This window comes from Microtus pennsylvanicus, chromosome 19 (genome assembly GCF_037038515.1).
Source record: "Microtus pennsylvanicus isolate mMicPen1 chromosome 19, mMicPen1.hap1, whole genome shotgun sequence".
NCBI classification, from domain to species: domain Eukaryota; kingdom Metazoa; phylum Chordata; class Mammalia; order Rodentia; family Cricetidae; genus Microtus; species Microtus pennsylvanicus.
Window position 1 is genome coordinate 32,777,707 of NC_134597.1, and position 26,116 is coordinate 32,803,822.

The following is a 26,116-nucleotide window of genomic DNA, read 5'->3' on the forward strand; positions in this document are numbered from 1 at the left end:
AAGAAGCTAAGGCAGTGAAGTACTTCTTAAAGAAGCTAACGGGCAGCCGGGTGATAACGGCGCACGCCTTTAGTCCCAGCACTCGGGAGGCAGAGGCAGGTGGATCTCTGTGAGTTCGAGGCCAGCCTGGTTCACAGACTGAGTTCCAGGGCAGTCAGGGCGACATAGAAAAAGCCTATGTTGAAAATGAGAGAGGGTGGGGAGAAGGAGGGAGAAGCAGCAAAAAGGCTAGGGAGATGCCTCAGCGGGTCAAAGGCTTCCTGAGCAAACATGAGGACCTGGTTCAGGTTCTAGAACTCATTGGTACACATCTGTGACCCCAGCCCTGCAGGTGGGGAAAGAGACTGGCAGATCTCAGGGGCTTGCTGGCCTGCTGCCAGTCGAGCCAAAATGGTAAGCTCTAGGCTCAGCAAGGGACCTCGTATCAGAACATAAGGTGACGGGGCCGGGGAGACAGCTCTGCAATTGAAAACACTGTCTGTTCTTGCAGAGGACCAGGTTCCATGCTCAGCACCAACATGGTGGTTCACAACTGCCTACACCTCCAGTTCCGGGGACCTAACACCTTCTTCTGGCTTCCTTGCACACCAGGCACACACATGGTACAAAGACATACTTGCTGGCGAAATACCCGTACACAAACGATTTTAAATAATAAGGTGGAGAACAACAGAGGAAGACACTGGACATCAAACTCTGGGCTACACATGTATGCACACACATGCACAAACATACAACACACACACCCCCAAACTAATAGCAGAAAACTAATGCAGAGGGGGGCTAGGATCTGGCAAAGCCATATATCAGCTCTGGGAAGTCCTGAGACCCTGAGGCAGGTACAGGGACTATAGGGAGTCTTCACAAAAAGCCTCCCAATTGCCAGTTCCACTTGAGACCCTGGCCTGGAGAAAGATGGGTGCACTGTACAACCATACCTTAGAAGGAGGGAAGGCCAGGCCATGTGGCAAGATGGCAAACACTGGGTGTTGGGCTCTCTCCTATCACTTTGTAACCCTAGACAACAGCCGTCTTCGCTGGGTTCTCAACTGCAGGTCTCTGAACCACAAAGCCTGTGGTGCACATTCAACAGTAAATGGGACAGTGATGGGTCCTTCTGTATAGGTGCTGCTTTTATGGGTTAATGAATAAAGAAGCTGCTTGGGTCTATGACAGGGCAGAACAGAGCTAGGTGGAAAAACTAAACTGAATGCTGGAATAAAGAAGGCAGAGTCAGAGAGAAGCCAGGGAGAAGCCCGCAGGAGACAGACAACAAAAGGAAATTTACCAGTAAACCACAGACATGTGGCGATACACAGGTTAATAGAAATGAGTTAATTTAAGATGTAAGAGCTAGCCAATAAGAAGCTAGAGCTAATAGGCCAATCAGTGATTTAATTAGTACAGTTTCTGTGTGGTCATTTCAAGTCTGGATGGTTATAAATAAATAAATTAAAAAAAAAAAGTCTGGATGGTTGGGAACGAAGGGGTAACCTCAGTCAAGAGGACAGCAAGTTTTTTTTTGTTGTTGTTTTTTTGTTTTTTCAAGACAGGGTTTCTCTGTGGCTTTGGAGCCTGTCCTGGAACTAGCTCTGTAGACCAGGCTGGTCTCGAACTCACAGAGATCCGCCTGCCTCTGCCTCCCGAGTGCTGGGATTAAAGGCGTGCGCCACCATCGCTCGGCTGACAGCAAGTTTTTAAAAACTTCACGTGTCTGAGTGTTTTGTCTGTTTATTAAGGTTTCTACTGCTATGATAAAACACCATGACTAAAAGTTTATTTAGCTTACATGTCCCATGTCTATCATAAAGGGAAGTCAGGGCAGGAACTGAAGCAGAGACCATGGAAGAGAACAACCTCCTGGCTTGCTCAGCCTACTTTCTTATATAATCTAGTACCACCTGCCCGTGGATATGTGACTCCATCATATTGTCTGTATATATGATATGGGCGATAGATAAATAGATAGAAATAGTATATGGACGGGAAATCTGACAGAGGCATTTTCTCAATTATGATTCCATCTTCCCAAATGTCTAGGTTTGTGCAAAGTTTACAAAAACCAATCAACACAATTCACATGTATGTGTACCACGTGTGTGCCTGGTGTCCATGGAGGCCAGAAGAGAATGCTGGGTTCCCTGGAACTACTTCTGTATAGGTTCTTGCTTCTAAAATGCCATTAGTAACATGTAACTAAAGATAAATGCCAGGCTTTATTAGTACATATATTCTCAGCTAAGGCTTTGCACCACCTGTGTCTGCACCAACACTAGTATTTCACATCTAATCTGATCTAAGATGCGTGTGGAAACAAGCGATTCGCCAGAAATGCTCCAGGCAATAAGGAAGGGCCAGGGAGAGGGTAGTAACTAAGATAGTATCTAAAAGTTCAAAAGAAGCTGTGTGGAAAGGTGAATCAGGAAGTTAGGAATGCCTGTCCTTGGACATGTTGCCCACACTCACGGTTTAATTGAGGAAATGACAAGAAACAACCAGAAGATACAATCAGGCAGTAAAGCCAGCAGGCCTGGCTGTCGGTGCCCAAGATAAGGGCCTGGAAAGCTCCAGCAGGGAAGACTCATCACCACAGGGTGACCAGGAGGCAGAGGAAGCCTGAAAGGCTGGAGAAAAGCAGCAACCTAGAAAATAACAGGCAGCAAAGCGGCTGTCTGAGCCCCACTGCAGCCCAAACCGTCTCCCCGCTGCTGAGTAACCTGAGAGCTGGGGACGGCACCTGCATAAGACCAGGCAGCCTGATGGCATCAGCGGCTACTGCAGGGGAGCTACCGTGAGCAACGCAGGGCCTGTCTGCCTGTTCTGCCCACCCTCCATTCTTATTTTCCTTCCAACTTTTCCAACCAGAGCAACATCATCTAGCACCAACCACACCAGGGTCTCACCTAGAAGAAAAGGGCCACAACAGCCCACGGGCCTCAGACACCAAGTAGCCGAGTAAGATGGATTTGACTGAGGAAGCAGCAGAGGCCGTGGGAGGCTCACAGGAGGTTCTTAGACTAAATGGTGCTGGGGGAGCTTGAAGGCAAATGAAGACTGAGAGAGAGGAGACGGGGAACAAATTAGGACAAGCAGGAGCAAGTGCGCATGGCCACCCTAGCGAGCTGTAAACTAACCAGATCAATTCTACAGGAGGCTCTCAGAGAGCAGAGCCAGTAAACTAGAGACCTCTACAACAGGCTCAGCTTTTACCAAGGTTTTAAAGTTGGCAAGGTTCTAAGGATGAGCCTGTAAGACGGCCCTGCGACAAAACTGTCTGGGGTTTTTTACTGTTTTGTTTTATTTTCCTGAGACAGGATTTCTCTGTAGCTTTGGAGCCTGTCCTGGAACTAACTCTTGTAGACCAGGTTGCCCTCAAACTCACAGAGATCCACCTGCCTCTGCCTTCCAAGCGCTGGGATTAGAGGCGTGCGCCACCACACACAGAAATCCTACCTTGAAAAACCAAAATCAAACCAATGCAAGCAGCTGCCAGATTGGCCTACGTGGAGACAGGTTTAAGATAGGTGGGGCTGGAGGGGGTGGGGCTCAGCAGTTAAACACACTGGCTGCCCAGGGTTTGATTCCTAACACCCACACGGCAACTCACCACTGTCTGTAACGCCAGTTCGACTTCTGGGCTCAGCTGGCTTCCGAGGGCACTACACAGAGATGATGCACACACATGCAGGCAAACATCCATAGACATAAAGTAAAAATAAATTTAAGATGGAGTGTGATCGAGGAAAGCAATGTCACCTCCAGACACCTATACACAATAAACACACAGGCACACACATGCATGTACACATGTGATCCTAGAAGCCACAGTCACCAAATATACAAACAAACAAATAAATACACACACATAAACCCAAAAATTAAAATGCTCTAGAAGTCAAAGGAAGGAGTTAAAAAGAAGTCCTGGGAAAAGATAAAGCTATTACCAGTATCAAACGCAAGGGAAAGGTTTTGGAAACAGAAGGACTGAGGCGGGAGAGCTCCCAAATGCAACGAGCTCCACAAGCTGCCGTGTGGGTGGGAAGAGGATCCGGCGTCCTCTTTGGTAAAGGCGGTGCCGCTGGTGACGTCACCGGTGACTACAGCTGAATGACAGGCAGTGCAGGGCAGTTCTGGCAGTGCTGGCAAGCTTCCCCGCTAGTTACCCCGCTCGGTCATTGAAGAGGAAGTTGGCGGCAGAGCCAGGAGGGCAACAGGACAGAAAAACAGGAGTTTAGTCAGAAAAACTAGTCGGAACAAGTGGGATCCCTTGTAGCGGGCGTGGTGCTCGTGTGTCATCCCAGGGGCAGAGGCGGAGGATCACAGTGGGCTTCAGAGCTCCAGGGGTAACCAGGAGGCACCCTGGGCTGGAGAGGCAGCTGTCCAGGGGACGAGCACCTGCACAGCCAGCACAGAGGCCCTGCGTACTAGCCACGGTACCGTGGAAACAGATCACCATGCTCTAGTCCTCCGACCGAGCTGTCAAGAGGGATTTTCTTTCTTTTCCTAAGCTCTTACTTAAGGAATATATAACTACTATTTTTAAATTCTAGAATGTGACATATTTGAAGGACAAAATGTTTCCCAACCAAAAATTCTTTATCTTACTGGGTAAGAGCCTCATACTAATATTTTTTTTCCAAATTATTTTTTAACTGACAGAAGATTCTTTTTCTTTCAAACCTACTTTTATTATGGCCTTTTCTCCCATGCTTGATATATGTTACTATGTGTGCATGGTGTGTGGGTACACTCGCACGCGGAGGTCAAGAGTCAACATCGCATGTCTTCTACCACCCCCCCCCCACTTTTCTAAGATGTGTTATTTATGTGTACCCTAACCCTAGCCTTGTTTCAGCTGCATGTATGTAAGCGCAGTGTGTGCAGGCCGTGGGAGAGGACACAGCCCTGGAGACTGGAGTTGGACAGGTGATCATGAGCTGTCATGTGGGTCCTGGGAACTGAACCTGGGCCCCTGGAAGAGAGGACACAGCCCTGGAGACTGGAGTTACAGGTGATCATGAGCTGTCATGTGGTCCTAGGAACTGAACCTGGACCCCTGGAAGAGAAGTCAGCATCCTCTAAACTGCTGAGCTATCTCTCCAGCCTTCACTCTTGCTGAGAAAGGGTCTCTCCCTGAACCCGAGCTCACGAATTCAGCTAGGTCCACCTCCACCTCCTGAGCGCTGAGATTCCTTACAGGTATCGTCACGTGGGTGCTGGGGACCCAAGCTCAGGTACCCATGCTTTCACAGTGAGCACTTCACTTAGGCCGCTCCCCAGTCCCTGACTTTCTTCCAGGGAAACATTTAATAAGAAAGTAAGGTGACTCGTAAGCATTTGTTAAAGTTACTTCCTTCGCAGGTAGGCAGAAGTAGATCGAGAGAGCAAGGCTGTCATTTCACCCAGTTCCGAGTCTTTATGACTCCATTTCAGGTAGAGCTTGGAGAACCACGGAGAAGTCAAGGGGGTGCTCGTGTATAGGAAGCTCAACTGGAAAAGAAAGCACTGGCTGCTATCTGTACCTGAAGATGCAGCACGAAGGTCCAGCTGAAGAGGATGGAGCTCTGAGCTACAGGTCAACAAGAGGTCAGTGATAACAAGAGGGCTCACCCAGGAGCAATCTGCTGGGGGGGCGGGGGGGTCAGGTTTTCCCAGCACCTCCAGCATTGCTGTCTCCCAGTACCTAAGGCAGGGCAGCAGCTCGACCCGCAAGGCTGTGGGCTAAGTGTCTGCTGGCCAGCGACAAGCAGTGCTGGGCATCCGTTGTACTTACATGTAGAGTTGGGTTGGGAGAGCAGTGCAGCAAAGAGATGCACACTGGGCATGTGCGAGGCACGCTCCATCCCAGGGCCAGGGCAAAGAAAAACGAGAGGGAGCACAGAGCTTGAGCAGAGATTAAATAACCAAACAGTTGGGCGTTTATTACAAAAGTCGTTCCGTTCCCCTCCCTTCCTATACTTTGTGTTTTCCCTTTACGTCAGTGACTCAACAGTAAAGTGACCAGAAGTCTGCAGATTAAATAACAAGTTCGTTGACACATATTTGGAACATAAAACAAGAGGTGGAAGAATAGTCCCTAACCCAATGTGAATTAGGTGTCCCTCAAAATTGCACATTTTCCTCCTAGTCTGCAACATAATTTAAAATGTATGTACAGGATGACCTTAAAGTATTGATTCTCATATAGAATTCAGTCTCACCAGGCGGCGGTGGCGCACACCTTTAATCCCAGCACTCGGGAGGCAGAGGCAGGCAGATCTCTGTGAGTTTGAGGCCAGCCTGGTCTACAAGAGCTAGCTCCAGGACAGGCTCCAAAAGCTACAGAGAAACCCCGTCTTAAAAAAACAACAAAAAAAAAAAAAGAGAGAGAAAAGAAAAAAAAGAATTCAGTCTCAAAGAGATACACTCTACCATCTTCTAAAAAGGACAGGCCTCAGGCCCTAACAATGGACTACCATGATTCAATACACACACTTCACACCTTGCAACAAAGAGCCATTGTCTTGTCTCTAACTCGAATCTTCTGAGGTAACTCCAGGAACCCAGGTTTTCAAGAATAAGGCTACATAGCATGACTTCTCGGAGGGCCCTAACGTTCCCAGACTGTAAGTCTGAGGTTGAAAGCCCCACACTGGAATGTCTGAGATAATTTATAGTTCATGAACGGAAGACTCCTCCTAGGAGTCAGTTGGACGTGAGTGAAGTCGGAGAAAAAGCTGACAACCATTCTGGAGAGGACGAGGACTTCCAGAGGCCACAGAGTGACCCAGCCACAAACACAGTGCAATCATCGCTCTGTCCAAGGCGGGGCCAGAGCTTCGTCCGGCCTGAGTTCTGCTCTGACGCCTTCATGGTGATCCACTCTCTACACCTTGCTTTTAGAGGGCCACACAGCAGTCTTCTCGTCAATACAGACTCGCCCATCTCTGCCTCCTGTTCACTTAGCTCTGAATTAAGACTAAAGAACAAGGGTCCAGGACCAAACAACACGGCAGGTTAATGGGATAAACCGACAAGCCCAACAGGGATGTTGGCAGCTCCTTCTCCTTTCAGTACATTCACCGATATAACTAAAAAAAAAATCAACAATAAATGCTGTAGTGTACAAAAATAATCCGGCCCTTACTCGACAACGTCTGGGGCGGTTGGCAGTGTTGCGTGACACCTGACAAGCTGAGCTTCCACCGGCACCTTGACGACTCCGCACACCTGAACTGGGACCCACAGGCCCTCATGAGTCCGTTCTCTTTCGGGGGGCACCATCATTCACTCAGTGTACGAGCTTGTCTTCTTTGCACAAGAGAGAACACTTCCCTCACTATTAACGGTGAGATAAACAGAATTGTACAACTTGTCTGTGAAGAGAAAAAGGTTTTAAAATGAAGAGCATCATGATTCAAACATTAGCAAGGGGTTCGAGCAAACACATTCTGACTTCACAGGAAGAAAACTGTCTTCAGTGAATTAGAGAACAACTTTGGAAAATTAGTTGTGTGTGTGTGACCGAATCTGAGTCACCAGAAGCTAGAGAAGAGCCCCGTTAACATACCTAGTTCACGTTCACCTATCCTGGCCATCCTTGGAACAGGCTAGACACAGCTGCCTGGAGCTAGTGATGGTGGCCAGTTAGGATGCCTGGTTTCAAGGAGGAGCCGCACACAGATGAGCTCAAGTTCACCAGTCATGAGCACTGTCCCATCAGCAATATGACAGAATACGTCACACGCCTTTTCAATGGAAAGCATTTTAAAAGCAGGGCCTTTGGGGCCGTCTTCCCATAAAGCGCAACATCCCAGCGGAACAACTGCCCCGCAGACAGTGTTCATCAGAGCTTCACCACAAAAGTAAGACTGTTGCTTTGCTTCCGAGTTCTCAAGGCCTGCTTAGCAGCCCAGTCCGCAGCCCAGGGGAGCACACTGATTGCTGCCTGGCGATTATGAGGAAGCCTTTGCTTCTCGGGAATTGTAACGGGCCACACTTGTTAGTTTCCGGTTGGGACAGGCAAACTGGGGGCCCTTTGGCTCCTTGAGAAAAGAAATGAGTCTTTTCAGCCCAAGCAAATGTTACTTTTCACTCAGGCCAAACAAATGTTACTTTTCACACCAACGTCTTTACAAGCAATCGGCAATTTTGTTGGTTTCAAGTAGTGATGAAGTGAAATGTTCTAATGGAACAATGGTTCTAAGGAAAAATGGTTAAAGAAAAAAAAGCACACGCTTACCATGAGAATGAAAAAGTAGAAAACCCACATCCATCCAAGGTTGTCCTGGATCAGAGACACCAGATACTAAAAAGAAGAAAAGGAAAATATGGTCTAACTCTGTATAAATTAACAAAGTGAGGGATGGGGACAAGGCTCTATTGGTAAGATGTTTAGCTAGCATTCACACAGCCACTTAAACACAGAACTGAACCTGGCCGCACAAGCCTGTGATCCAGTCCTGGAAGGGGGTCCAAAAATTCAAGATCATCCTCTACCACCAACTGCTTTGAGACCAGCCTGGGCTACTGAGACTCTTCCTTAAGAGAACGGACGTCAGGCTTGCAGAGACAGACTGTCCAGTGCTTAAAAGCCCTAGCTGCTCTCAATCACAACCACCTGTCACTCCAGCTCAGAGAACCCACGACCTCTTCTGACCTGTGCAGGCAGCAGACGTCACAAGGTGCAAAGCACTCAAACTCGTGGAGGCCAGAGAGGCCAAAGAGTCAGGGACTTGTTTCTAGTTCATTCAAGGTTGTCGTGCTTCTAACAAAGGCCCCACCTAGCTGTAAATCAGAGTTCCGCTCTCCCGAGATTTTCTTCCTCAACAGGTGTGGCTAGTCGCCAGACCTCCTGCTCCTGGAATAGGGAAGTAGTTGGCTACCTAAAACCAAAGTCTAAGGATCCGACTAAGTTCCAGGAAATAACTTGGCATTCCACCCTGGGAGTGGTTTGCCTACCGAGTGTTTGCTGTAGTGCGTGAGTCTGGGGAATGTAGGTGAAAGTAGCCGTGACCTTCAACTTGTATGTTAATGTTGTCTTTTCTTTTCCTTTTACCTTTTTTTTTTTTTTTTTTTTTTTTTTAAATATTTATTTATTTATTATGTATACAATATTCTGCCTGTGTGTATGTCTGCAGGCCAGAAGAGGGCACCAGACCTCATTACAGATGGTTGTGAGCCACCATGTGGTTGCCGGGAATTGAACTCAGGACCTTTGGAAGAGCAGGCAATGCTCTTAACCACTGAGCCATCTCTCCAGCCCTTCCTTTTACCTTTTGAGGTCAGGGGTATATTAACCGGTAGGAAATTAAACACGGGCAGGAGAATTTTCAGTACTCACTGAGAAATTCCCTCCCTATACTATCCTATATGTTCCTGCGTTTTATTATTTTTGTTCGCGTCTTCATATTCTTTACTATATTTCTAAATTCCCACACCTCCACTATGGAAAGGGTATTTTTGCCAAGGCTGACCCCCGATAATACACAAATAATATAAACGAGACAACGTAGTTTAAAAGGAGATTAGTCAGGACTACTCTGGAAAATCAGGAGCTGGGGGTTCAGTAACATCTGTCGTTACAAAGATCTTCCACATATATACTCCCATAGTGAGACAGGGTCTCACAACACACTGCCAGTCTGAATGCTGGTAATGGCTACAGGTTTGGTCCATGGTCCACCACCCTGGCTCCATTTGCATTTTATTACTGGCTCATTCTACGCAAAACTGCAGAAGCTTTTTTGCTTTTTTTCCTGCTCAGGGCAGGTTTGCTCTACTCCCCTTGCTCCAGGAGGAAGAACAGTATCTGCTGTGCCTCCAGCTCCCTCCTCATCTCCCAGGCCCTAGAGCTGATGCTTTCAGAGCAAGCTGTCGCCCATGCTGCTCCCCTTTTAAGTATTTCTGAGGCACACAGCCTTACTGTGTAGGCCCGAGCAGCCGGAAGCTGATCCCAGTGAGGGCAGCCTCAAAAGCCCTCTCTCTCCCTTCGCACCACACGATCTGTTCCACAATGGAACTATTTTCTTTTTTGTTTGTTTGAGATTTTTTGTTTTTTATTTTTGGTTTCTTGAAAAAGGGTTTCTTTGTGTAACCTGGCTGTCCTCACCCTGTAGAACAGATCCACTTGCCTCTCCTCCCAGGTGCTGAGATTAAAGGTATCATGCCACCACACCTGGCTTTTCTCCTTACTTTCAACTACTGAAAATAAGCTAAGAGTACTTAACCCGGCTTCCCCCCACCTTCTTACTACAGGAATAACTAACATAAAATCTGCCATTTTATATTTTTTTAAAGAGTGTGTGTATGTGTGTGTGCATATATGTGCAGGTGCGTGAGCTTATGCCCAAGGGTAAAAGCTGAAAAAGGCATTGGGTGTCCTCCCTCACACTGTCTATTCCTCTGAGGTTTCCCTGGCTGTAGGGATCATGTTTTCTCAGCTGGGCTGGAAGCCACCAAGTCCCAGCAATCCTCCTGTTGATGGCTCTCTCTCAGAGCTGGGGTTACCTCAAGGCTGGGATCCTAATGGGTCCTCTTGACTGTACAGCAGGTATCCTTCACCCTGGGCCATCTCTCCAGTCCCCAGTGGTAACCATTTTTAAACACAGAGGTCAGCAGCATCAATCACAGTACCAATGACGTGCAACCACAACAGCATTTACTTCCCAAATCTTCACCTAGAACAAGAGCTTTGTAACCCACAGCACCCACACCCGGCCACTGGCAGGTTCTAGTTTGTTGTTTTCTTCTCCCCAAAGCCACTCTATAGCCTAGGCTGGTCTTGATAGCACTATATAGGCTAGGGACAGCCTTGAATTTGTGGCAATCCTCTTGTCTGTCTTCCAAGTGCTGAGATTACATGCATGGACCACCATACCTGCCTTAATAACTTCTGTTTACTTTCTGAAGCTGTGAATTTGCCTACTGTAGATATTTCATGGAAATAATTTGGTTTTTTTTTCCTGTATGATTAGTCACTCACTTAGCAAATTTTCAAGGTTCAATCATATAGTAACACACATCAGCATTTCATTCTTTTTCACGGATGAACAGAATTACACTGAATGTACATACCACATTATTTTTGTTTTTGGAGACAGTATTTGTAGCTTTGGTGACTGTCCTGGAACTAGCTCTTGTAGACCAGGCTGGTCCTATTTCCTCCTTCTTAATTACAGCCATCTTCACTATAAATGAAGCAAGACCTCAGTGTGGTTCTGGTTTGTATTTCCCTACTAAGGCTGTTGAGACTCTGCCTGTGTGTTATAGTAGCCATTGTTATGGATTTTTCATCAAAATTGGCTCCTAGGTTTTCTTCTAAGAATTTCAAAATTTTAGCTTTTAGAGTAAGATCTTTGATCCACTTTGAATTCACTGTTGCAGAGTATAAAACAAGATTCAATTACACCCCTTTCACGTGGATATCTAGTTTGTCCCCTACCACTGATGAAGAGCCCACTTTCCCTTGCTGAACATCTTGACACTAGTGTTGAAAATCACCTGACCACACAGATGATGTAACCCACACTAACCACAGTATTACTGAACTATGTGCTGGGAAAAGTTAAGGCAGGGTGATTGAGCGACATAGCCTAGGTCCTGATAAAGAGAAAAGGCTCAAGTCCAGCTGGGTGCAGTGGTGCACCTGGAATGGCAGCCCCCGAGAGAATGGAGCAGGAAGACTGAGTTCCTGGCCAACCTGGAGAGCAAACTCGCCAACCCACAAAGGTACAAGTCCCATCCCATCAGAGCTTCCAAACAGTAACTGTAACTAACCTCAAAAAAAAAAAAAAAATTTATCTTTCTTTCAATTGTTTAAAAAAAAAACTTACTCATTGCATGTCTGCATGCGCACGAACATGCACCACTGCGCATGTGGTCAGGACTGGGGGACAACACTCCAGTGCATAGCTACTGTCGCATCCTATCTATGCATGTATCTGCTGCTGGACATTTGTGCTGTCTCTACATTCGGTGCCTAAAATGTTTAACTTTCAATGTACACATTTATTCTCATTTCTCCTTAGTAGACAGTGCAGCTGGGTCATACCCCCAAATGTGTGTCCAGAATGCACTAAGGGGGCTGCTGAAATGGCCTAGTGAGTAAGGATACTTGCACCCTGAGTTTTCCCTCCAGAACCCAATCCCAGAAGCAAGGAATCAACTTCCTGTCCTCCGACCTCCACATGTGTGACACAGCACAGGCATGCATACACACATACACACATAAACAACATACTAAGTTTTAGAAATACAAAGGTGGATGAAACAGTTCGCTTTTAATTTTAGTTTTATAGAGACAGGATGCTGCCATGCCTTGATGACCTGGTTGTCACACTACACAGCCCAGGTTGACATTAAAGCAATCCCGCTGCTTCTGAGGCTGGGATCACAGGTGTGCACCATCATGCTCAGCTTGGAACAAGCTGGTTTTCAAGGAATGCAGACTCTGGTACAGAGAGAGCACAGACACCCAGGCTGGCAGTTGAACATCATGGATAATGAGTGTTCTCCTGGAGGCATGAGCCAGCTGCTATGGCAACCAGAACGGAAAAATAACAAATCCTTGAAAAGTCAGGGGAAGGTAGAGGCAACACCATCACTTGGCGCACCCCAGGGAATAGCTGAGGGCCAGGCTGTGGAGTTTTAGCCTTCAGAGTTGGTGAGGCAATGGCAAGTCATTCAACAATCCCCAAGAGGCCAGGCATGGTGGCCCACACCTTTAACACTGGCACTTGGAGGCAGAGGCAGGCGAATCTCTGGGTTCCAGAACAGCCAGGAACACCAGGAAAGCTAAGGACCCTGAATCCTGGCCTGATTGTGGGGGTCAGTCTGAGGGTGACGTGATCACCATCAGGATCGGAACACTGACGTGTGAGACAGGGATAAAACTCCAAGAAGTCAGGCGTGGGAGCATGGGTCTATTATCCCAGTCCTTGAGAGGTGGATCAGAAACTCAAGGTGGTGACAGTCTATACAGCAAACTCAAGGTCACCTGAGCTACGGGAGAAACTATCCTCAAAAAGGAAAAAAGAAAATTCAAAGCAAAATGTCTGTAATGTCAATTACAACTACCCACCTAATTCACTCAGAGAGCATTAGTGAGAAACAATTTAAAATACTCAGTTTAGTTGGGCAGTGGTGGTCCACACCTTTAATCCCAGCACTCAGGAAGCAGAGACAGGTGGATCTCCATGAGTTTGAGGCCAGCCTGATCAATCTACAGAGTGAGTTCCAGGACAGGCTCTAAAGCTACAGAGAAACCTTCTCTCAAAAAAAAAAAAAAGAATGAATGAATAAAATACAATACTCAATGTGATGGGACCAGAAAGATGCCTCAGAGGGTAAAGACCCTTGTCACCTGAGTTCAAGCTCCAGAACCCACACATATGCCACACAGCATGCATGCCCCTGCTATGGGGTAACATTCTTATACAATGTAAAGATTTGTCACTCATATTGGTTTAATAAAACGCTGGTTGGCCAGGCAGGAAGTATAGGTGGGGCAGCCAGACTAGAAGAATTCTGGGAAGAGGAAAGGCAGAGATGCACTCGTCATCCAGAAGCAGAGGAAACAAGAGGAGAATGCCTTCCTGAGAAAAGGTACCAAGCCATATGGCTAAACATAGACAAGAACTATGGGTTAAGTTGTAAGAGGTAGTCAGTAATAAGCCTGAGCAACAGGCCAAACCATTTATAATTAATATAGGCCTCTGTGTGCTTATTTGGGACTGAATGGCTTGCAGAACTGAGCGGGACAGAAACTTCCATCTACACGCCTCCACATACGGACTTACGAACATGTAAATATGTAGGTGTATAAAATAAAATGCTTATTCACTGTCCCTTCAGACATGAAGCCTTCTGAATGGGTGACAGTGGCCCTGTTTGATTTCTATCACAGAGCATGAAGAAGTATTTCTCCTGCCCTTGTTAATTTTCCCCCCTGATCATACACTCAAATGTCCTAAGTGTGTCAACCGTTTACTGTGCAGTGCTTTGGAAGCAGCGTGTCTCCTGTGTGCCAGGAAAGGCTACAGGGGAACCAAACCATGATGCTGCCCTCAGGGAGCCTGCATTACTGCAGCGAGCAGATGCTGATATACATCCACTCCATGGCTGTGTACCATCGGATAGTCCACTGTTCCTCACTGCATCAGCTAGCAGCAATTCACCCACTAGTCAGGCAAACCAGCAAACTTCAAGTCGCTGTGACTACTACAGTAGGACCATCTTAGCCTCTCGGCATCCACAGGGGGATCCACGGATCAACAGGTTCCATCTCAGCAGGTCCACAGACTTCCAGTGTTCTGCATCCCAGATGATTACGGGATAGGGATACCTAAGTCACCCTCTGGGACCAGTCACAGATGTCTGGGCATGGAGAACACAGACTACACTCAGAGGTGGCCGTGACGCAATCTATGGTCATGTGAGATGCCTCCCATATCAGGTCCCACCTCTCAGAGGCTGAAAACCAAGGGCTTGCTGTACAGCGGCTCGCAGCACAAGAGCGCCACCTACCGTGGGAGCCGGCAAGCACACGCTGTCCTCACCTGGCCCACAGCAGCACCAATGCTCCCGGTTCCGTCAACGATTCCCGTGACGGTCGCCAGAGCCTCGCTGCTCCCTTGGATCAGTTCCTGGCGACCCAGGTCTGCAGAAATAGCCGAGCTAATCATATTGGACGGTCCGCCGATAAAAAACCCTGAAGCCATAACGAGAACAGATTTGGGTTAAAATACGATCCATAATTCTAGTCAGATAAGACAAAACATCAAAATGTTGGGGAGAAACAGAAAATAAAGGAAGTGCTCCCAGACAGTATTTTCACACTAACTGATATCTACTCTTCTAAAGTCCCTTCCCGAAGGATGTGACACACTAGTGTCTGTACAGCACCTACGGGTAAGAACAAAGTAGCAGAAGACACAGCCTTCTATATCGTTCGAGCCACCCAAGGCAACACCACACTGGCAAGAGAGGGACAAACAGTGCTGTTCCAGAGGTTCAGGGACCCTAACTGCCACTGCGCTCAGAAAACCAACCCACGGGGGCTGGAGAGATGGCTCAGCGGTTAAGAGCATTGCCTGCTCTTCCAAAGGTCCTGAGTTCAATTCCCAGCCACCACATGATGGCTCACAACCATCTGAAATGAGATCTGATGCCCTCTTCTGGCCTGCAGGTAGACACACAAACAGAATATTGTATACATAATAAATAAATATAAAAAAAAAGAAAGAAAGCCAACCCACGGGCGGGTGTGGCGTGGAGCTTGTAAACTGGGTCATCTTACTGGAATCAGTCACACATCATGCTGAATTAAAAAGTAACTTTAATATATATATATAAAACATGTTCCTTAATTGTACCCAGAATTTTACCTAGCGCTCAGGGAAATACCAACCCAACCCAGTTCGGCACCAGAGAAAAAGCTAGCTGTCCTGGACTTCCAATGTGCTACCTTCCTAAGTCACTTTCTGAAGTCAAATCCAGGCCTGGGGCGGCAATCTAAATGTTTAGGACCCCTCCACGGGGACAGTTTCTATCACAGGGGTTGAGGGGGTCAGTCACAAGCAGAGGGGAGAACCTAGCAAAGGAGGCATCGATCTCCCTCTCACTTGCGTGCTATAGAGCAGAGGTTTTAGTATCAGTCCCTCTGTGGGAGACAGCGCTCTCTGACCCCCAGAGGAGCAGTGAGCAGAGTGTGAGCAGAGAGTCGGCCGTACCTGTGATGGTCATCAGAAGTGCATTGATGGACTTATTGTTTGGAGAGCCTGTGAGAGAAGAGACACACGGCACTGTGACTTGTGCAGGCACAGCAGCGGCATGTGCCTCCTTCCGTGCACAGCGGCTGCATCCCTGACACCTCGCAATCCCTCTGGAGACAACAAAGACAGCCGACTCTCACCACCCCTTCCAGCTTTTGTCCTGTCTGCCTCTGGCTGCTGCTCAAGCTAATGAGATATCTAAAAGCCAGAGAAAACTCTACCGTCTTTAGAACACGCACGCGCGTGTGCACACACACAACACACACCACACACACACACACACACACACACACACACACACACACACACACACGGCCTACTAATTACCATCTTCCCTGCTTTTGAAACCTTGCCCCCTTTTATGGTTTTATTGGCTCTAATGCTGTCCCTCTGGAGCCGCCCCGCAAACAAAGCAATACACTCCCAAGCAAGCTTTTAAACAGACCCACAAAGCAGGAGAGATGCCAGTTTCCTTCCCACACAAATAAAACCATGTGATGACAGTTCCCAGGCACTGAGAGCTAATCACAGCTCTCCCCATGGCTGACCACTGACTCTGAGCAAGTGAATCAAGGCCACTGCAAAGGGATACTCACGACTATACCCAACAAGGGAGCCCACCGCCAGGAACAGGCTGAGGGCTAGCACAGGCGCTCTCTTCTGCAGCACATCGGAGATGAAGCCTTGCAGAGTCCCACCTTCAGGCACAAAGAGCACACATGGGTGGAAAGCAGCGGCTGGGCACGGCTATCTGAGGCACGCTCCTCTCTCAAGTGTCCCCTCCCCGCAGTGATGGCCCATGGACAGGACACCACAAATCAAGCATCAAAGTAAGAAAAAAGAAAACCTTCAGAACCATTATTATCCATATATACTATTTTCCCCACCAAATAATAAGTGAGCGATCCCTGGATTTTCTTCACTCTAACTTAAAGCATGATGAACTAACCAAGTAAACCTTACTGCCAGCACCCAGGAGGCTGGAGCAGGAAGACCATAAACCAGAGAGCAGCTCGGGCTGCCTGGTGTGGGCTTGGCCTCAACAACACCAAGTTTAAGGAAGACGCCTCACAAGCTGTCAGCAGAACCTCTGAGATGCAGCTTTCCTTCTGCACCGAGGTACCTTTAATTTCGGAGGACACAGAATATGGCAGGTCTCGGGCTGTCTATATCACCTTTGGCTCTGGACCTAAGGCTACCAATGGCCGAATTCAGATATGAGGCCAGTGTGCCACCTAAGGGCCTACTGTGCCGTTCATGCGTTCAGGGTAGCTTGGTCTTACTGTATCTCTGTATGTAAACATCACGGAGACAGAGATGTTAAGGTGGGGCCCCAGTGTGCAATCCGTTGGCCTTATTTAACAGTTTATTATTTCCTTTTTGCATTTCTGCCTACACCACAAAGACACTTGTAAAATCTGTTGCGGAACTAGGGTTATTTATTTGCTAGCATGTACAAAGTCCAGGGTTCACTCCCCAGCCTGGAAAATAAAACAAATCCTCCATATACAGCAAGGCAATTGCGAACACAGACATACACAAGAAAGGAAAGGAAAATCCCTGCTCTTCCTCCCTCTGATATCTGACAATCTACCCTGAAAAGTGCTGTGTTTGCTTCCTTGGCCAGAGACAGGGGGACAGTGGAAGGAAGCCGAAGCGAACATATTCCCACTCCACCTTGAAGCTCTCACAAAAATCAGCTTCAAAGCCAAGCCACCCCTGAAAGCGTACAAAGGGGCTGCGTTTAAAGGGATTCCCGAGCGGTCCCAAGACAAAAGGACTGATCCATCAACCAAAGACTAAGAAAAGACAGCCTATGAGTCACAGCCGTCTCGGGCTGCTTCTTCTCTCTATGGACTTTTTGTTCTCACACAAGTCTGCATGTTTACTGGTCGGGTGGGTTGGGAGAGACGGCTGTGGAGCAAGCAGTAAAACTTCAAATGAAGCAAGGTTCCTGCCTATGCAGAAGGAGATGCGCACGTGCGTACCTACAATGCCTCCGACGTCGTACCAAATGGACAGCTTGTCAGCTTCGGCTTCCTTCCACCCGAAGTTGTTGCTCAGATAAAAGGGCAGCCAGAAGAAGAAGGAGTAATTCACCAGTTTCAGGCAGGCATAGGCTAGTGAGTACTGCAAGGAAAACACAGCTATCAATGAGCAGCAAACGGCACAGCGTGACTTCCGTGACTTTACCTGGCAGCCCATTCTCTTCTCTTGACTCTCATTGGCTTCTAAAAAAAAAAACCAACAACAAAAACCTCACACAGCTTTTTCTTAGCTATCTCCAGTGCCTTCTCCTATCGTTCCTCTGGTAGAGGCAAGCCAGTGTTTGCAACCCAGAGAGCAGTACACACTGTACCCATGTTTCTTTATTCAGACAAAAGGTCCATGGTATCCGCGCTGCCAACCCGCATCAGCCACGGACGGATCAGCCTAGCTAAGATCTCAGCTCACACTGCAGGCAGCCAGACTTCCCTGGTTCTCTTCCTACACAGTTAATGCTGGCCACTACGGAGAGCGAAGCGGCCCAGTCACACTCACAAAGAGAGCCACCTGAGGACCATTTTCATATTAGAGCTCCCAAAAAGCCCTACATCCCACAAAGGAAAGCATCTTTGGTGGGCCAGAGAGGAAGGGATGTGGTCTTGACTGGCCTCCTGGCTCTCTTTTGAAGGAGAGCGACCTTAAATGGGTGATGGCTGAGACTCCTGCATCCAACACATTATTACCAGGAAACCCTGACTATTAGCATCAAAGGGAAGGCGGAGGCAGAGGGCTGACTTCAAAGGGTGTCTGGCTAGTACACTCCTGCCCCTGAGCGCCAGCTATTCCCCAGGTGCCACTTGTTCTAAAAGAGCTTCTAGCAGGGCAGCAGCCACCCGTAGAGAGCCAAATCCCAAGCAGCAGAGCTCACTGCCCACAGGCTGCTACAAAGACAAAGGCCTGGGTTAACCAGACTTCCTTTCCACCCCGCCCGAGCTGGAGAACAATGGCTTAGGAAGTACAAAGGAACCAGCAAAGGAGCTTCTTGTTTTGTCACAGCAAACCCAAGTTCTGTCTCAACCCAAGCAAACACCTCCAAAATGTTTTAATAACTGAAAGACAGGATCTTCCTAAGGACAGGCCACAAGAACCGGAGTCTTCCTAACGCTAGCCACTGTCCCTGGAGTCAAGCATTTCAGGGTGTTAGGGTGTTACACTTATATCTGACTGACACTTGACTACCTGCTGGAAGTGTTTTTTTGTTTTGTTTTGAGTAGAGAGGCACGAGGCAGAGGAGGAAGGCAGAGGCAGAGGATTGGCCTACAGACGGACTCAAGTGGGGGCGGGGACAATGCATAAGCATCCTGAAAGCAAGGTGACAAAAACAGGTACTTTGTCAACTGACCCAGGCAAGATGGGTGTCATCACCCCCCACAGGAAGGGGAACTGAGTGACTTAACCAGGTCTCACAGGAAGTTAGCGGGCAAGATGGAAATACAACCTAGGCCTCTTAACTTGTACTCCAAGGGTAGGGCACCCAAAACATCAAGACAGACAGACTGCAGCAGAAGGGGTCTGCAAAGGTTGTGGAAACACTGGAATGTGTTACCAGGAAATACTGAGTATTCTGCCCTGGACAGGGCAACAGCCTGCTCCCTGGAATGTCCAGAAGTCACAAACAAGGCAGAGAGTGAACCATTCAGAACCCCTCTAGGTCCGTGTAGATGCCACAGGCTCAAAACACATATTTAAAACCTTGTTATTTTTGCCTCAGTAGTTTACAAGCTAGGTCAGGGCAGCGATTTGTGGGCTACATCTGGCCACGTCCGTCTGGAGCTTCTACGTGCTACAGAGCCGAGTGACCACACTAAGATTTTTCAGTTCCCCCAAGCTGCAAATATTTAGTCTCTGGGTTTTCAAGGCTATCGGGGAAGCTAAGGGATGCAACACGATCACCTCAAAACAAAACATATCAGCCCGAGCCCTGGCCAGGGAGAAGCCAGGCGAGCCGTACCGGTATGACTCCAGGAAGGCAGCAAGCCTGGTGAAAGCTTATCGCCCTCACTTGGGCGACAGCCCCATCCTCTTGGATTGAATAATTGGGTTCGTACTCGTCTTCATTTTCAGCACCATTAATGAGAGGCCTGTGTGAATCTTCTTCAGGGTTTTCTTCCGCCTCAATACTTGGAAGACCTAGGACAGCAAAAACAGCGGCCATTTACAGAGCACCACCATGTGCCTGCCCACATGTGAGGCTTCGCACTCATCACCACTTGGGGGCTGAGGCTGTTCTTATTTTCCTCATGTTGAAGACCTAACTAGGGTTCAGACACCAAGGAAATTAAAACCAATAAAGGCTCCAGAGTCTGCTGGCTCAAAGATCAGAAGAGCTGCACACCCCTGTTCCTATGGCTTCACTTGTACACACTCCATATTTAACCATAAAAAAATATCAAACTGGCTGGGCAGTGGTGGCGCACGCCTTTAATCCCAGCACTCGAGAGGTAGAGGCAGGCAGATCTCTGTGAGTTCGAGACCAGCCTGGTCTACAGAGCTAGTTCCAGGACAGCTAAGGCAGTCTCAAAAAACAAAAAACATCTAACTGAATCATCTTCCTAAAGGAAAAGAATCTAGTCTCAAGATGTGACATTCTTAGACAGTATCTCAATTACACAAACCGTCTACAAATGTTCGGACCTTCCTGCACTCAAATGTGAGCCTCACTCCCCTCAAACACACGCAGTGGTAACAGACTGGCTGTAACTGGACAGGATGCACAGGGCAAAACTGCTCCTAAGTGCCCTGAGAGGAGTGTGCAGCTTTCCTCCGAGAATCCCAGCTCCTGTCCTTGGACCTCCTTGGCTTACAACAGTAAGGTATTTTGAATGACAGAGATGGCTTCTCCTCACCAATTTCTTCTGGGGACACCAGGAGTCCAAAGAAGATGACAATCCCGCCAGCAAACTGCACAGCCGCGGTCACCAGAAAGGCGTACTGGAGGAGAGGAAAGACGGCTGAGGAGAATCTTACTCAGAGGTGGTCATCACAGCTGTGTTCATTACAGACACGAGGGGAGGTTGGGAGGACTTCAGGACCCAGGGCTTCCTGGCTAGGCACTGCGCCAAGTGTCCTGACCTGTGAGTCCCCACTGCATTTTCCCAAGGACATGGAGAGGCTGACAGAGATCATCAGGGTCCCCTGGATACCAAGTGGCACTATTACGATTGAAAAGTCAGGATTAGCCCCCCCAAAATCTCATTTTTTTTGTCATTCAAACTCCTACAGAGACACGGTATCTGCCCTTGAAGACACATCACCCAGCTGAGGGGATTAAGCAATACCCTACAGTCTGAACAGGTAGCATGCAGCTAAATAAATGAGACCTAGCCCTAGCAGAAACCTACAGGATTCAAAAGGAAGAAGAGCTGAAAGGAGGCTGATGCAGCTCGATGACGTTGAAGGGCATGATGGGAAATTATCCTCCTGGGCACAGCAGCAGAGGCGCTGGCAGCCTGGGGATGGGATGGGCGCTCCCCGCGTGCCTTAGGGGAGGGCTTCTGCCTGGGACCACGGGAAGAAAACTGCCACGGGAGGTGGAGGGGAACCTGAAAGACTCAGTGGCCAGGCTGTATGAGCTGCCTTATCGATACAGACAATGAGGCAGAATTTTTAAACAAGAAACGCCAAAATCAAAGCCGCATTTCCAGAAGCCAGATTCAGGAGCAGCACAGGGGTGAGTGAAATTCACACTTGAACAATCGGTACAAGCCAAGTGTGAGCGATGGGAAAACGTCCAGGGAACAAAAGGTGACTGTGATAGATAGTGGGCCTCTACCCGGACCAGAACAGCTCTCTCTCAGAGAGCAACTTCCTTTTAATCACTTAGGTTTCTAACCGGGCAATCCGTTCAAGAAAATAAGCACCAAGAGGTGGAGTAAATCCTTTCTGCCCGATCCCTTCCCAACCCATCCAACTCTCAATTATCCAAACATATAAGCACTGCTGCGTAATTTTTGTTCTGCAGGGACCACTGGGAAACATACAAGCTAATACAAGCATCTCCAGCCTGCCTTTCTCCAAACTGGCATCTCAGGGCACACTGCCTGGCCTGCTTGTTGTCTGAGATCTTCCCCGCGTCTGGATCTCCTTCAGTTCGGAGCTCCTGGTCCGAAGTCGCAGCTACACCGCATCCTCCAACAGGTCCGCCGGAGCTTAACTACCTCTCTATCGGCTGACTTTTAACATCAGTCTTTGCTATTACAAACCGTGCTGAGATAACTGCAGATAACACTGACTGTACGCGAGTAAGCACATTCGCTGGTGCCGCTACTTCCCGGAGGTGGAACAGCGTGGTCAGAGCAGCTGTAATCTGACGGACATTGCCAACAACTGCCATGTCCATTGCTTCACGACCTCAAGAGCACCACAGGTCACCGGTCTGCACTTTACCAAGCTAGTAAACACACAGTGTAGTCTTTCTGTTGTCCCTTATTCTTTTACTTGTTTTTTAATAAAAATTAATTGGTTAAAAAAAAACTCAAAATGTACTTTTATGACTTTCCTTCTTATTCCCCATTCACACGTAGACACTTTGCAGGCAGAGCACGGACTGCCCAGCTCTCCACACACCCAGCATGTAACAGCCAGCACACCCAGCCTCTTGCTGTGTGGCTATAGGGACCATTTTCCAGGGGGTTCACCTCAAGCATCACTCCGGCTCCTAGGCCTATCTGGGATGGATGCCTAGGGCTTCTTGACCATGATTCCTCAGGAACTCAAAGCAGTTAAAACGATCCAAACAGCTGGCAGCATCTGATGACGATGCTCCCAAAGGAGCATCTGACTCAGAGGTCAGAGAACGGATCTGTCTTTACTCCTCTTTCTACAAGCACAGGCTTGCTTCGATTTGAGCCAGCTCGGGATTCACTACTCCACCCCACTCAGACTCTGCCAAATGTTCAGCAGACTGAACATGCCCACCCAAAAGACTACCTCCCATCTGGATGGACTTTGTTGGCTGTGTACCCTGGAGACAGAAGGCCCCCTCAGAGGCCCCTCCACACCCATGATGGACCCCTGAGCGTTAATGTTCACCACACAACCCAAGGCCCCTGCAAACCAAGTCAGCTTCCTTCTCAATAACAGCACACACTGTGGCCCCTTTTTGCCAGGCGTGGTGGTGCACGCCTATAATCACAGCCCTCAGGAGAGGTCACCCTGGCTTAAATAGCAAGAGCAAGTGTACACACACAAATGGTGAAAAAATACCCACCTCATAACCATACTGCAGAACAGATGAAGCCAGGCACGCTCCCAAAATATTGCCCACTGAAGCACAGGCACTCCAGAGACCAAAGACAACACCTCGGCTAAGGAGAACAAGGAAAGACCAAAGGCAATGTGTCAGAGGGATTCTGAGTGTGTCAAAATAAAAACGGCTCAAACAGTAAAGATGTACATTACGAAGAATTAACGTTCTATTTAAACCTTTGAAAAATATGCCAGAATGATAAAACCAGATTCTTCTGAGATTTCCTGATGCTAGATTTTCATTTAGATGCTAAATGTTGACCTCAGAGTCGGAGCACTTGCAGAGCAATAGTGAAATCTTGAATTCCTTGTGCAGAAAGAACTAAAGAAAAGAAGCCAGGGATGGTGGCTTACGCTTCTAACCCTTCTGCATTTGGAAGGCAGCAGGTTCCAGGCACCCATGTCACACTGCCTCAAGAAGAAACACAAAAAGATGAAAAGCTCCAATACTATAAAAACACTAAAACCCATCAAGGGGTCCTGGAAGGGGAAAGTAAGCAAGCCAGGACCTCGGCGTACGAGAAGAATCTGGCCTATGGAAACTGATTCTTTTCAGTTCTCCTAGATCAGTGGACGCCGTGGGTTCCTGCTAAGGTTTCCAAGGAGTCAGAGTCTAAGGCAACGCTGGCCCAACTCCTCTCACCACAGCAGCTTCACTGTCAGTCTGCCAGGCACCTGAGAGGCCAGAGCAAGAGGATTACAAGTTCAAAACCAGCCTAGGTTCTACAGTAAGACTCCGCCCCTTCAGAAGCCCCTCCACACCCATGGTGGACCATGGGCAGCGGGGCTGCCGAGGCAACACCCCCACTTTTCACTCAGGGCTCATACTTTTATCATCTTTCCTCTTCTTGCATTACATTCTTGAAAGACTTCCACGCTGGGCTGCAACTTGAGCAGTTAGAGTTCATTACACAGTCCAAGGCCCCTGCAAACCAAGTTAGCTTCCTTCTGTCAGTAACATCACACATTGTGGTCCGGAAAGCACGAAGCCTTCTTGCCAGGCATGGTGGCGCACACCTGTAATCACAGCGCTCAGGAGGCAGGGAGGTAGATCTCTGCGAGTTTGAGGTCGGTCGGGGTTACACAGAGACCAGAAATTTTAAGCCGAGTGTGGGAGCACACACATGGGAGGCAGAGCAGATGGATCTCTGAGTCTGAGCCAGCTTGGTCTGTACTAGTCAGGGCAACTAGTGAGACTCTAGCTCGAAAAAATAAAGAGAAAAAAGGGCTGGAGAATAACACTCTATAGTAGAGTACTTGCCTAGTATTCATGAAGTCCTGTGCAATCTCTAACTCCACCAAAAATTCTTTTTATCCATATTTCTTTCTTTCTCTCTCTCTCTCTCTCTCTCTCTCTCTCTCTTTCTTTCTTTCTTTCTTCTTTGTTTTTTTGAGACAGGGTTTCTCTATAGCTTTGGAGCCTATCTTGGAACTCACTCTGTAGATCAGGTTGACCTTGAACTCACAGAGATCTACCTGCCTCTGCCTCCTGAGTACTGGGATGAAAGGCGTGCACCACCACTGCCCGACTTCATCTATTTTTGAAAACAAACAAATAAAAACCCAAAATATAAAAAGTAAACACCTTTCCAATGCAATCTTGCTAACCTAAAGTCAGAGCGAAACGGAAGGCATTAGGCACTGAAATACCAGAGTGCTTTTGAACAGTACTTATCCTCACAGGACAGTTTATAGGTAAATAAATGTTAATGACCAAGGGAGCTCCCGTTACGGAACTGGGGAAGGTGGCAGCTGAGAAGCACCAGCAAGAGGGTATGCTGCACACCACAGTGGAAGGCACTGCATATTCGGTTTCCTATGTGTAAGAGCAAACACGCAAAGAAAGCAGACAGGAGGTGAGCATGCCATGACAACACATACACACTGTCCAGGGACAATGACTAAACTCCAAGTCATTAATGCTTCTGAAACAGGAACCTCATCAACAGTGGTAAACCACACAGCAAGTCTGGTTCACTGGACCTATTTCCCTCCTATGCACTCAGCCTTCTTTGGGTAGACATGGGGGATTCATCAGCAGGCACCTCCCTTCCTTCTGCAGTCTGCACCACACATACCAAGTCCAACAAACATACTCTAACATGAAGGGAGGGGTAGGGGATGCTGTAAGCCCCAAATCACGGCAACATCTGAATTAGAGCACGCCCCCTTTCGGCGGCCTTAGGTCCATCACACAGATACCTTTTCTTCTGTACTCAGCATCTTCTATAGGCTACACAATGGTCTATAACTGGGCTATGACCCTGACTTTCATGTTTGTTTCCTTATTGTTAATGCAATGATAAGGAAACCACAGTCTCAAAATGTGGCAAAGGGAGCTAAACTCAAACAAACATGTACAATGGATGGCATTTGGGTGGGACAGTGACAGTTTTCTAGGGAGAGAGGCTAAGAAGAAAGAACTGGGAAATGCAGCCACCGGAATGTGCCTCCCTGGGTGTCTACAGACCGTCACTCTCATGGACCTTCTCTCTCCAAAACAGAGAGGATGAGGCATGCTCTACAGCCCCGAGTTAGCAGAGTCTGACCAGACTCAGTGATCCAATCAGAGAAGGAAGCAGCATACCCAGCTTTCCCGAACCAGTTGCCCATCACAGCCACCACACAGGGCCAGCCAGTGGACTGCAGCAGGCCGTTCACAATCCACAGGCCGCAGTAGAACCACTTGTTGTAGAAGCGCAGCCATTCCGTGAGAGTGCCGAAGACAAACTCCTTCGAGAAAAGGAAAGAGAAGGGGACATGCAGCATCACATGGGCACTTTCAATATACCCAACCACTTTTCAGGATACACAAAAACTACAGCCGTGGCATGGGGAAACGGCTCAGTGGGTAAGCACGCTTGCTATGAAAGCATGAAGACCCAAGTTCAAATCCTAGCACCCTTGTCAAAGCTTGAGTGTGGTCTTATGTACCCTGGCAACCCAGTGCTGTGTGGGATGCAAACAGAAGGACTGCTGGGGCTCACTAGACGTCAGCAAAGCTCCCACCCAGTTCAGTGAGAGACCCTGCCTCAAGAAAAAGGTAGAGAGTGAGAGAGCAAAACCCACAA

General features: G+C 48.1%; 1 protein-coding gene across 3 annotated transcripts in view; it reads right to left on the reverse strand.

Moving 5' to 3' along the window:
• Positions 1 to 5,895: 5,895 nt before the first annotated feature.
• Slc37a3 (solute carrier family 37 member 3) overlaps positions 5,896 to 26,116 on the reverse strand; it is a 43,832-nt gene continuing 23,611 nt past the window's right edge. For all 3 annotated transcript variants that reach the window (XM_075953441.1, XM_075953443.1, XM_075953442.1), the window contains 10 exons: positions 25,633 to 25,778; positions 23,008 to 23,104; positions 20,645 to 20,729; positions 19,750 to 19,928; positions 17,741 to 17,882; positions 16,349 to 16,450; positions 15,711 to 15,758; positions 14,538 to 14,689; positions 8,222 to 8,287; positions 5,896 to 7,355 (listed from right to left, as the gene is read on the reverse strand). In XM_075953441.1, coding sequence (XP_075809556.1) covers positions 7,263 to 7,355; positions 8,222 to 8,287; positions 14,538 to 14,689; positions 15,711 to 15,758; positions 16,349 to 16,450; positions 17,741 to 17,882; positions 19,750 to 19,928; positions 20,645 to 20,729; positions 23,008 to 23,104; positions 25,633 to 25,778 — 1,110 coding nt within the window. In that variant the 3' untranslated portion in view covers positions 5,896 to 7,262. The remainder of the gene's footprint in view (positions 7,356 to 8,221; positions 8,288 to 14,537; positions 14,690 to 15,710; positions 15,759 to 16,348; positions 16,451 to 17,740; positions 17,883 to 19,749; positions 19,929 to 20,644; positions 20,730 to 23,007; positions 23,105 to 25,632; positions 25,779 to 26,116) is intronic.